The sequence below is a fragment of the Bubalus bubalis genome, chromosome 7 (assembly GCF_019923935.1).
Source record: "Bubalus bubalis isolate 160015118507 breed Murrah chromosome 7, NDDB_SH_1, whole genome shotgun sequence".
Classification (NCBI taxonomy): Eukaryota; Metazoa; Chordata; class Mammalia; order Artiodactyla; family Bovidae; genus Bubalus; species Bubalus bubalis.
In genome coordinates, this window is record NC_059163.1 from 26627767 (window position 1) to 26640454 (window position 12688).

The 12688-nt window shown below is 40.1% G+C and overlaps 2 protein-coding genes across 3 annotated transcripts in view; one reads left to right on the forward strand and one right to left on the reverse strand.

Annotated features, from left to right (window-relative positions):
• Positions 1-5094, reverse strand: part of ART3 (ADP-ribosyltransferase 3 (inactive)) — a 151342-nt gene extending 146248 nt beyond the window's left edge. Inside the window, exon 1 of one of the 2 annotated variants that reach the window (XM_025289878.2) lies at positions 4839-5094. The gene's annotated coding sequence lies outside the window, so the exon portion shown is untranslated. The remainder of the gene's footprint in view (positions 1-4838) is intronic. The other variant, XM_025289877.2, reaches the window with a different exon arrangement.
• A 2151-nt stretch (positions 5095-7245) lies between these two features.
• CXCL9 (C-X-C motif chemokine ligand 9) lies at positions 7246-12324 on the forward strand. Its single transcript, XM_006079167.4, has 4 exons — positions 7246-7402; positions 8773-8899; positions 10348-10432; positions 12035-12324. The coding sequence occupies exons 1-4, from the start codon at positions 7342-7344 to the stop codon at positions 12137-12139; spliced, it is 378 nt and encodes a 125-aa protein (XP_006079229.3). The 5' UTR covers positions 7246-7341; the 3' UTR covers positions 12140-12324.
• The last annotated feature ends 364 nt before the right edge of the window (positions 12325-12688 follow it).

Here is a 12688-nt window from a genome sequence, read left to right on the forward strand (position 1 = left end):
AATTCATAGTTTGAAACAATCAATTATGGACAATCTCTATTTTATAGAAATAAAAGTCAATATTTTATAATGATGAAAAACTTCTAAATCATTAAAAGCAAAAAAACATTGAGCCTGATGAAATATATATGAGGCTGGAGGGTCAATGAAACTCTCATTCACTCACTAACAGTGGAAGCATAAATTGGTATAACTTCTTAAATTGAATATATACACACACTATGAACTAGCAATTCCACTCCCAATGATACACTCAAGAGAAATGCATATACGTGTGGGCCAAAAGATGCACACAAGAACACTCATAACACCAAATGGGAAACAATCAAAATGTCCATTAACTGGATGTACACCCCATTGTAAGTCATACAACAGAATATTATAAGAAAAAATAAAATGAACAAACAACTCCTCCACACATAACATGAATGAATCTCAAAAATATAATATTTAGAGAAAGAAATAAGGCACTAAATAGAACATATCATATAATGCCATTTATATAGTTCAAAAATAGACAAAACTCACCTAAGATACAAGTTACCTTTGGGGAAGCTGGGAAGGGTACTGTCATGCTACTAACACTCAGTTAAAATTCACTAAGCCATACCGGTACACTCTTCTATATATATATATATATTTTTTTTTTTTCCTCCAGTATGGATGTTGTATTATTTAGCCAGAGCTGTCATAACAAAAGGTCACACACTGAGCAGCTTAAGCAATAGAAATTTATTTTCTCACAAATCTGGATACTGGAAGTCCAAGACCAAGGAGTCAGCAGGGTTGGCTTCTTCTGAAATCTCTCTCCTTGGCTTGCTGATGGCCATCTCCTCCTCATGTCTTCCTCATGTGGTCTTTCCTGTACCTCTCTGCATCCTCATCTCTTCTAATAAAGACACTAGTCATAATGGTTTAGGAACCATCCTAATGATCCCATTTTAAATTAATTATCTCTTTAAAGATCCTATCTCTAAATAAAGTCACATTCTGAGGTACTGGCAGCTAGAACGTCAACATATGAATTTTGGGGGACACAATTCAGCTCACATAACATGTCACACTTTGAAAAAATTATGCAAGAAATGAAGGCAACAAAATATAAAAAGCAAGTATTTTAACTGCAAATGGATTAGATCTTCCTATTCAAAGTCTGTAAAGAAATGGCATACATTTATAATGTTAATATCCTGACTCCACTTGACAACTGTTCCTCACAATATAGATGATGCAGAAATTAAGCCAATACAAACTAAAATGTCAATAAGTAAACAAACAAACAAACAAACAAAAAACTGAAATAAGCTCTGATCTCAAGTTTCATACATTAAACTAACAAAAGTAAATGAAATGACAAGGGAATTGGGAAACTGGTACATCTACACACTGATGAAGGTATTACAAAATCAGTCCAGTCTTACTGTCAAATTGTTTCAAAAGATATAAAAATGTTTTTAATCTTTGTGTCTAAGCTTCTAAAGAAAGAAAATATCCCAAGAAAGTACAATCTCTGAAAAAAATAAGAGTACCCCTATTATATCCTCTTCCACTTTATTGACTATGCTAAAGCCTTTGACTGTGTGGATCACAACAAACTATGGAAAATTCTTCAAGAGATGGGAATACCAGACCACTTTACCTGCCTCCTGAGAAATCTGTATGCAGGTCAAGAAGCAACAGTTAGAACCAGACATGGCATAACAGACTGGTTCCAAATTGGTAAAGAAGTATGTCAAGGCTGTATATTGTCACCCTGCTTATTTAACTTACATGCAGAGTATATCATGCAAAATGCTGAGCTGGAAGAAGCACAAGCTGGAATCAAGACTACGGGGAGAAATAGCAATTACCTCAGATATGCAGACGATACCACCCTTATGGCAGAAAGCAAAGAGGAATTGAACAACCTCTTGCTGAAGGTGAAAGAAGAGAGTAAAAAAGCTGGTTTAAAACTCAACGTTCAGAAAACTAAGACCATGGCATCTGGTCCCATCACTTTATGGCAAATAGATGGGGAAACAATGGAAACAGTGACAGAGTTTTTCTTGGACTCCAAAACCACTGCAGATGGTGACTGCAGCCATGAAATTAAAAGACGCTTGCTCCTTGGAAGAAAAGCTATGACCAACCTAGATAGCATATTAAAAAGCAGAGACATTACTTTGCCGACAAAAATCTGTACAGTCAAAAGGTTTTTCCACTAGCCATGTATGGATATGAGAGTTGGACCATAAAGAAAGCTGAGTGCTGAAGAACTGATGCCTTTGAACTGTGGTGTTGGAGAAGATTCTTGAGAGTCCCTTGGACAGCAAGGAGATCAAGCCAGTCAACCCTAAAGGAAATCAGTCCTGAATATTCATTGGAAGGACTGACACTGAAACTCCAATACTTTGGCCACCTGATGCAAAGAATTAACTCATTGGAAAAGACCCTGATGGTGGGAAAGATTGAAGGCAGAAGAAGGGGATGACAGATGATGCAAAGAATTAACTCATTGGAAAAGACCCTGATGGTGGGAAAGATTGAAGGCAGGAGAAGGGGATGACAGAGGATGAGATGGTTGGATGGCATCACCGACTTAATGGACATAAGTTTGAGCAAGCTCCAGGAGTTGGTGATCGACAAGGGAGCCTGGCGTGCTGCAGTCCATGAGGTCACAAAGAGTTGGACATGACTGAACTGATTACAGAAACATCAGAAACTGCTCAGTCCAGCACGGAGAATAAACAGACTACAAATAAAAGGAAGCATTTTTAAATCATATAAACTACATAGATACTGGGAAATGTTTACGTAAAATGATATTGTTTAGTGACAAGACTCAGATGTAGACATAGGTGTATGTGTGTGTGGCATGTGTTTGTGAATGTTCTCATGTCACTTCCTTGGTAAAATCCTTTAACTTGTCCTCACCACAAGGATTTACAAGGGCCTTCATCCTCTAGATCCTGCTACATTTCTAGCCTCATTGCTCGCCACTCTCCTGTTATCACTCTACCCTTCACCCTTATCAAAGTTCTTGAAGTTTTTCCAGTTTCTAAAACTTAGCATACTTTTTCATGCCTCCCACCTTCTCTGAGTAACTAATTCCAACCAAAGCCCTCTTTCAGACCTAATTTAAACAACTGTGATTTGAAGCCATGAGCCAAAGTTGTGACCTTCTCTGCACTTCCAACAACTTGTGTACAATGCTTTATCGTACCACTTCTGCAGTAATTGCTAGTTTACATGCTGCTTTCTTTCACTAAACTGAGTTCTTTAAGGGCAGAGATTATTGTTCATATTTGTGTCCTAGAATAATCATAAAAGCTTGATGAAATAAATGAACAGCAAACGAAGGGTTTCCAAGAACACAGATTGTTTTCCTCTTCTAAAGTTACTTAGATAAGCAATCTTAATGTCAATCACTTCAAAGAAATATGGTTATTTTAAACAAAGATATTTTCTTCCTTTTCAGGATAACTTTTTTTCAAGTCACACAGCAACTTCAACCACTGTGGTTATGTTTCAGCAGACTATAAGCTGACTTGCCAAAAGTCATAGAGCAAAAATGTTATGTTACTGCCAGCATTCATCTGCAGCTGTCCTTTAAATGATGCACTTACATTCCATCTCAGGACAATTTATTCACATATTTAATCCAGTTCGTAAACTTTAGATAAAACATATAAACAAGGAGGCCAGATGTTAAGATCATTAAAGGAAGAACTTGTTCCTTTCTGTTAACCTGAGAATGCAGACATGACTTGAATCCCACCACAGCCCCCACTGACTATGATGTGCTTGCAGGCATACTATAATATTTTAGAAGGAATGACTCCCTGCATAGGGAGGAAAGGAAAAATCAGAATGCTAAGTAGGGGCTGGAGAGACTTTCAAGAAATAAACTCTTTTCAAGTAAGCATCCTTTAATAGCTGCTGAGAGGAGGGGAAGTCCACACTGCGAGAAATTCAAAAAGGCCTGGGGAGTTTCACTATGAGAGAAACTTGCTTCTCCTTTCAAAGTAAAAGGGAAGACTCAGATTTTCACTCCGGCACGGTCACACTGGGCATATAATTAAACAGACCGCACTGACCCCATAACCAAACAGACGGAAGCGGGAGGCGGGCAAGCACATGTGAAGACAAAACGCTGCTCTGCTCGGGAGGCTGACACAGCGCTTGGTTCCCCCTGCACCCCCCCTCCCCCCGGGGACAGGAACTGGAGGTTTTTTCCGACTCAAAAGAGCTTAAAACTCTATCCAAAGGGAAACTGGGAATTATCTGTTGGTTTCGAAGGCTTTGAAAATCCTTGGCTCCCTTCCCAAGGCTGTGAAAACTGCCAGAAAGGTCCTCTTCTGGGTTTCTGTTTCTCCTAAATACCCCATCGAGCCATAAATGCCGCTTCGCTGGGGTTTTTCGGTCAGAAACATGTTTTCTTACAAAATTTTCGGGACAATTTCCCACAGGAGGCCTGGGAAACAAGGGAGGTACGGGCCTACTCTGAGGGCGGCGAGTCCAGCCCTCAGGCCAAACACGTTCAAGCCCCGGGGAAAGTTTACCACTCCGGATAAATAAATACGACGTGGCCTCGAGTGACTCCTCACTGACCCCAACGCCCCCTCCTCTTGTTCAGAAGTCTTCTGTCCCAGTCACCAAGGCCGAACGACCCTCCTAGGCTTCTGCCCCATGACCAGGCCCCTCCGAGGCCAACGTTCCCTGCGGCCTCCGAAGCCACGCGCCGAAGCTGCAAACCGGACCCCACTCCCGGCGTCCGCCAGGGAAGCGCGGCCCCCTCGGGTTGGAAGAGGGGGACACAAGCGGGGACAGGGCAGAGATCCGAGGCGCACGACCACTACCTTTCCTCTCGACGGGCTTCTCGGCGGGGAGCAGCGGAGGTAGCAGAAACACCCAACACGGCCACGAGCGGCGCAAGATGCTTCCCCACAGAAGGTTCTGGAAGCTGGCTGGGCATGCGCAGTGCACTCACGCTTCTAGAGCCCGGCTGCACCTCGCAGGCAGGCGCAGTACGGAGCCAGGGCCGGAGCCTCGGTTCGCTCTCAGGTTCCTTCGCAGCTGCGCGCTGGTTAACTGAATGCCTACGGGCACTGTGCTCGACACCACACTCAGGTGTGGGCCCTCGCAAGCCTTCCTTGTTCTAGTGGTGGTGTATGTTAAGTCGCTTCAGCGGTGTCTGACTCTTTGAGACGCTATGGACTGGAGTCCAGGCTCACCCATGAGATTCTCCTGTCAAGAATACTGGAGTGGGTTGCTATGCTTTCCTCCAGGGGATCTTCCTGACCCAGGATTTGAACCCACCTCTTTTAGTCTCCTGCATTGGCAAGCCGGTTCTTTACCACTAATGCCATGTGGGAAGAGAGATGTTAAGCATAAGATGGCTGATAGCGTATTAATAACATTGCCTTGCACGGCATTTGAATGAGAAGAGGCACGTAGTGCCATGAAATGGCATGGTGGAGGACCCGACCAAGTGTGGGGATCAGGGAAGTTTCCCCGAGGGAAATGCCAAGCTGAGAATCTAAGGTGGGTAAGCAGTAGGGTAGGGAGGTAGATTAGGTACACATGCCAGGCAGGGAACAGCATGACTAAAAGCCGTGTGATAGGAAAGGAGCATTGCCCCTCTGAGGAAATGAAGGAAGAAAAGGAGAGCTGATGGAGTAGAGAGTGATGCAAGAAGAGACTTGAAGGTGGGCATGGGCAGACCATTCTGGGCCTTGATCTTTATTCTAAGAAGTTTCCACATAACTTTCTTTGCTAGAAAAAAAATGGTCACTGTCTCTGTGGTATTTTGCAGTTGAAATTCTTTGTTGCCATTCATTTCACTAGCCTGTGAGATCAGTAACAGTTTTCTCAGCTGAGGGAAGTGAAGCTCACAGACTTTGTCACATATACTCAAGTAGCAAAGCTGGGACCAGAACCCAGCTGCACCCTACCCATGTCACAGTTGTTACCAAAATTAAGCAAAACCAAATGAATAAGCTGTGTCAAAGTTCACCACAAGTTTTCTTCAAAAAGAATTCTTAATATTGTATTTAAGCATAATAATCCGTCTAGAAACCAGTTCCAACATGTGCATCATGTAACAGAAAATGCTGGTATCTGTTCCCCTCACACTCTACAGCATGCATTCTCAATGTGGGGGAGGAAGGGTTGCCCTCAAGGGGACAATAATCGGTTTTTGGGGTGCTAAAAATTCCTAGATATTACAATAACTCGTGGCCTGATGAAGAATCTGCCTGAAATGCAGGAGACCCAGGTTTCGATTCCTGGATAAGGAAGAACCCCCCGAGAAGGGAATGGGCTACCCACTCCAGTATTCTCACCTGGAGAATTCCATGGACAGAGCAGTCTGGCGGGCTACAGTCCGTGGAGTCACAACGAGTCGGACAGGACTGAGCAACTAGCACTTTCACTTTCAATTAGTAATGTCGAGCTTTATACATGTGTTTATTGGCCATTTTTGTATCTTCTTTAGAGAAATGTCTATTCAAGTCTGCACATTTTTCAGTCAGGCTATTTGGGTTTTGTTGTAGAAGTTATTATATATATAAACTCCTTATCAGGTATATGATTTGCAATTATTTGCTCCCATTCCATAGGTTGCTTTTTCACCCTGTTGATTATTTTCTTTGATACACAGAGGTTTTTAAGTTCAATGTTGTACCAATTATTTTCAAATAATCAATTATTCTAATTAATCTAACCATTAAAAAATAATAATAATACCTAGCAGAAATCACATAAAAACAAAATGAACTTACCAAAGTAGAAAATTACCTAGTCCCTGAGTTAAGATACCTTTAATGTATTTTGATAGTTTAAGATTGTTGGTTAAGCATTATTAGAAAAAAAATAAATATGGCCATATATTATTCATAAAGATATTCTACAAATAGCAAGAAAATTTGAAGAGTGTTTTTCTTATCTGGACTTTCATGGTTTCCATCTGGAAACACTTCCAACCCTTCTTGTATAATTTTATTATATTCATTATATAACTTGTCCCTCATCCAGGTGAGCCGCTGTGTGTGCTGAAGGCTGCTAATGCTGATGGTTTCACATCTCTTACTATAAACTACCCATTTATGTGAAATGGAAAGAAATAAAATATGCAGAAATTCCCTTGGATAGGAGAGTAGGGTTTCCCCTAGCACAATTAAGTTTGTGGCCAGTTTAGCTGGACCAGCTAATACCACCAGCCAATCAGATTTTAGGAGGGAAATGGATTCCTAAATAAATATGATTTCAAAGAGCATGTTCTCTAAAGACTTTCTCGGGCTTAAAATCTAATAAAAGAGTGACTCACTAGAACAAATACAGGAGTGATTTCACTCTACCAATATGAAGAAAAGTGCTCCTCTCTTTTTGGGTATCATCTTCCTGACTCTGACTGGAGTTCAAGGTAAGGGATTATAAGTTATATTAAGTTGGTAAAGTCAGAGATGTAAATTGCTATAAAAGCCTTTTGACTTGCATTGCTTTGCATGCATCAGAAAGTGATGTGAGTCACTTGTGGGCAGTTATCCAAAGTTCATATCTTGGATAGACCTGCCAAGTCAAATACAAATCTTCTCAGCCTACATGTGTGAATTCCTGGCATGCAGTAGGTGTTCAGTAAATGTTTGTTGAACTGTTTGGTAATGAGATGGGAGACTTTGTCTCCTCAATAATTTTTGCCACCCTGACAGTTTGTTGATAAGTATGTCTGTGATTAACCAATTAAGTATCTGATAATCAGAGAGGTTGTTCCTCAGGAACAACCTTTACTACCTTTGTTATTTGTGGCAAATTAATGAGCTTTTCTGCTTCTAATGTGGCTCAGAGGGTAAAGCGTCTGCCTGAAATGCAGGAGACCCGGGTTCGATCATTGGGTGGGGAAGATCCCCTGGAGAAGGAAATGGCAACCCACTCCAGTATTCTTGCCTGGAAAATCCCATGGACAGAGAAGCCTGGTAGGCTACAGTCCATGGGGTTGCAAAGAGTCGGACTTCACAACTCTTTTGCAACTTCACTTTCTTTCTTTCTTCCTTCCTTCCTTCCTTCCTTTCTTTCTTTCTTTCTAATGAGCTTTTCTAGACTTCAGTTCCCTCAGCTGTAAAATGGAGATTGTATAACTATGCTTTTTCTACCTACTACTAAATGAAAAAATTAAGGAATGAAAATAGTGTAAAGAGTTTTTGAAAGTTTAAAGCACTACTGAAAACCAAGGCAGTGGGGAAGATTAGGATTAGTGGTAATTAGTTACTATAAATAGACCTTTTTATTGAAACTAACACCAACTTCATTACACTAAGGTCAGATTAAAAAATGGCTTTGGGAGGTGTTTGAGAAGCTATGATCTGCATAGCACACATGAATTAGGTATACATGTATCTGACCTATCATAGGCATTTATTGAATATTTTTAAAATCTCTTTTCCTAAGGTTGTAAAATATGATATGAAGTGGAAGTGTTAGTCCCTCAGTCATGTCCCACTCTTTGAGACCCGATGGACTGTAGCCCACCAGGCTCTTCTGTCCGTGGGATTCTCCCAGTAAGAAGAACCCTTGGAGAAGGGAATGGCTATCCACTTCAGTATTCTTGCCTGGAGAATCCCATGGATATAACACCAAGGAGATAACACCTACTTCAAAATCTTGTGGTAATGATTGAAAGACACTCAGTAGATGATAGTAATAATCATTACTAAGTCAAATGTATTGTTTTGGTGGATCACCAAAATGAAGACATATATTTCAATTGATGTTTTCTACCCTCTGTTTTTCCCTTAGGAGTCCCAGCAATAAGGAATGGACGCTGTTCCTGCATCAACACCAGCCAAGGGGTGATCCATCCAAAATCCTTAAAGGACCTTAAACAATTTGCTCCAAGCCCTTCTTGTGAGAAAACTGAAATCATGTAAGTAAAAACTCATTCAACACATATCTAGCATTAAATTTAATGTGAGTACTACCCTGGGAATACTTGCCCATTCAGACACTCAAAATGCAGATGGTTGCCCCTCCGTAAATCTGGTATACCTCTTTCTTTTCTTCTTAAAAAAAATAAGCAATTTCTGGTAGAGATAAGGAACCAAGGATGATATATTACCAAAGTATTATGTGTTCACTGAAGAAAATGTTTAATGTAAATTACCCAAAAGAAGAAATTAAAAATTCTCTAAATTCTACCATCCAGTTATTCTCTTGGTATATATACACACTTTTGCTTTGTGTGTACATATATAGATACAAAACATATATGTACATATACATATATTTATATACACAATATATGTACACAAAAACAAAATCATATACCATATACATTTTTGTAAGCCGCTTTTTTCATTAGCACTATATCATGAACTTTTCTTCATGTCATTAAGTCTTGTGTAATAACATCATTTTTGCTAATAATGTCATTTTTAATAACCAAATTTTATTCTATTATATGCATGTAGCATAATCTATATGACCAAACCTAAATGTAGGTCAATTTTTTTGCTATAAAATAGTTACTGTATCAATATTATTTAATTCTCTCCTATATTAATATTTTTCTAGAGATTAGAATTGGTAGGTTAAAGATGTGTGTGTTATTCACTCAGTCGTGTCTGAATCTTTGTGACCCCATGGACAGTACCCCACTAGGCTCCTCTGCCCATGAAATTCTCCAGGCAAGAATACTGGAGAACTAGGGATCTTCCTGACCTGGGCTGCCGCATTGCAGGAGAATTCTTTACCATCTGAGATACAGGGAGCCTAGAATTCCAGGCTAGGTTAAAGATATGCATATTCTAAATTTTTTTGAAGCCTAAATCAAGGATGATGTATAGAATGACTCCTTTTATTCTTAGATTAGTCAGAAATTAAAGAAAAAAGCCGTTAAATTATTCCTGGAGAGTCTGATGTAATTTTAAAAATTCAACCAGTCCATTAATCTTGTCTTAGGAAAACATTTTATTATGTTTTAAGTTCTTTTACTAGAAAATTTAGTAAAATTCATGCTCATTTTCCTTGTTTGGGAGGAAAGTAGATATATTCACAACTTTTCTATTTTATGTTTTCATTTAAACATAAATAGCTTTTTCCAGCCTAACAGAACCAATATTATCTTTAGATATAAGTTCTCCCATTGCATACATCTGTTGGATTTTTTAAATTTAGGGTTATGTGCTATCTTAGAAATGTATCTAAGTCCCCCCAGTCACTTAAAGAAATGAAAAGGCAGGAAAAAGACCGAAGTCCCAGATGCTACAAATATATTTTAATTGGGGAATTGAATTCTGTGGATAAGAGAAAGCATTTGAAGCATTAAAAGTAGAAAAAAAAAAAAAAAACAACTTGTTGCTGTTTCTTTGGTAGTGCTACAATGAAGAATGGGAATGAAGCCTGCCTAAACCCAGATTTACCAGAAGTGAAAGAACTGATTAAAGAGTGGGAGAAACAGGTGGGTGAAAAAGAAACAAAATTTTCTTTCTTTTAGAAATTAACTTTGGAAGTCAAAGAATTATGGAGTGCCTTTAAGGTTACATTTTTCATTCATGTTATTGTGCTATCATTTTTTTCCCCTAGAATGTGGAATTGTATTCCTGCTTATGGTATCACCTGTCTGTCTCTTCCACTAGAATGTGTGTTCCATGTGGGTAGGGAGCTTGTCTTTCTTATCCAATATAGTACATACATATTGAATGGTAGATCGTGAGGATAGGGAATTCCCTGGTGGTCCAGTGGTTAGGACTCAACACTTCAACTGCAGGGCCCAGGTTCAATCCCTGGTCAGGGAACTATCTCATAGCATAGCCAAAAAAAAAAAAAAAAAAAAAAGGTAATGAGATAAGGTCCCTTCCTGCTGTAGCAGATTCTCTGACAATTAATTATAGTACAATGTGGAAAATATAAAATAAAGGTATGTACAAGAATCTTGGGGCTGGTGCACTGGGACGACCCAGAGGGATGGAATGGGGAGGGAGGAGGGAAGAGGGTTCAGGATGGGGAACACATGTATACCTGTGGCGAATTCATTTTGATATTTGGCAAATCTAATACAGTTATGTAAAGTTTAAAAATAAAATAAAATTTAAAAAAAAAAAAAAAGAATCTTGAAGATAATAGAGAAAAGAGTAATTAACTTTGCCAAAGGAGTGGGGACAAGGAGAAGGTGTTAAGGAAGACTTTTCATATCAGGTGATTTGATTTGGATCTTGAAGCATAAGTAGTTCACTGGGAGGGTAAGGACAGCATGTAAAAAAAAGACTAGAATCATGAGAGAGCTCACTGTGCTCAGGGAACCTTAAGTAATATGGCTTGAGTTTGTGTGGAAGGAATGAAGGGACTGAGGTAGAAAAGTAGACCAGGACAAAGCCAGAGGAATCCTGTTTGAAATGTTGAGGGGTTAAATTTGAAGAGGGCCACAGCATATGTAGATAGGAACTTGGTTCTGGACTCTGACAGAGGAGCAGTTCTGGCACATGCCAGCTGTGCAACTTTGGCCAAGTCACCCGCTCCGAGCCTCCATCTCCTTGTCTGTAAAAATTGGATGATAACCCAACCTCTCAGAAAACAATAGTCATTCAGTCGTGTCTGACTCTTTGCAACCCCATGGACTGTAGCCCGTCAGGCTTCTCTGTCCATGGAATTTTCCAGGGAGTGGGTTGCCATTTCCTACTCCAGGGGATCTTCCCAACCCAGAGACTGAACCCAGGTCTCTTGCATCTCCTGCATTGGCAGGCAGATTCTTTACCACTGTGCCACCTGGGAAGCCCCACAGTTGGTAGAGGTAAGTCATAAGCAAGGTTGGAGTGGGGGTAGCCAAGAAAATGGGCAAAAGAAAACCAGTTAGAAGGCTATTGCTTCTTCATCGAAATAACTGAAATAGAGTCAAAAGGAGCCTCTCTGAGAGTGATGCAACTTTAAACTGGTTATGAGGATGAATAAAGACCACAGTCTAGAGAGTCCAAATATAATATAAGGAAGGAAAAATGGTAAGATAGAGAAACACTAACCCCCCGTTTTTTTGTTTGTTTGTTTGTTTTTTGCTGTCTCCTCACAGGTCAACCAAAAGAAAAAGCAAAAGAAAGGGAAAAAATATAAAAAAAGCAAGAAAGTTCCAAAAGTTAAAAGATCTCAACGTCCTTCTCAAAAGAAGACTACATGAGCTCCCACTTCACCAACCACTATCTTGTGTTAAAACAGGTTCTTTTTAACTAACTGAAATAATTCCTGAAAGGGATGGCATCTTAATGCAAAAGCTTGTTGATCTGACTAGAAAATTTAAAACATTATTGTGTAATTGTAATTAAATCTAGAAAATTGCTTTTCAAAATCCAAATGTGAACAGTTGTTAGAGGCTATAGTTTGTCTTTGTTCTTCCACCTCCGACCTCTGAATTTCCTCATGCTTAAGCCCACAGTCTTAGCAACACCCACATCTGGACAAATGTCCTCACAGCTACGGCCCACACACAACAGCTGCCCGGGAGAACAGCTGCAGGCTTCCCAGGCCTCCAGAGAACATCCTGAGGCCCAGGTCAGCAGGCCCCGAGCCTGGCAGTGTGCTGGCAAGCAAAGCAGTTTGGAGTCGAGCTGGGCCTTGCCAAGCTGCTGTAGCTGTCAGCATCTGTATTTGCATCAGCCTGTGGGCCTCATATACAGTGTATCTGAGAGATTCATGCCGGTTATTTCTCTTGGTGGGGGGGGGAGTGGCG

Coding starts and splice junctions, on each gene's coding strand:
- CXCL9 (XM_006079167.4), top strand. CDS start 7,342: ATGAAGAAAAGTGCTCCTCTCTTTTTGGGTATCATCTTCCTGACTCTG. Junction 7,403..8,772: donor GACTCTGACTGGAGTTCAAG/GTAAGGGATTAT, acceptor TTTTTCCCTTAG/GAGTCCCAGCAATAAGGAAT. Junction 10,433..12,034: donor TTAAAGAGTGGGAGAAACAG/GTGGGTGAAAAA, acceptor GTCTCCTCACAG/GTCAACCAAAAGAAAAAGCA.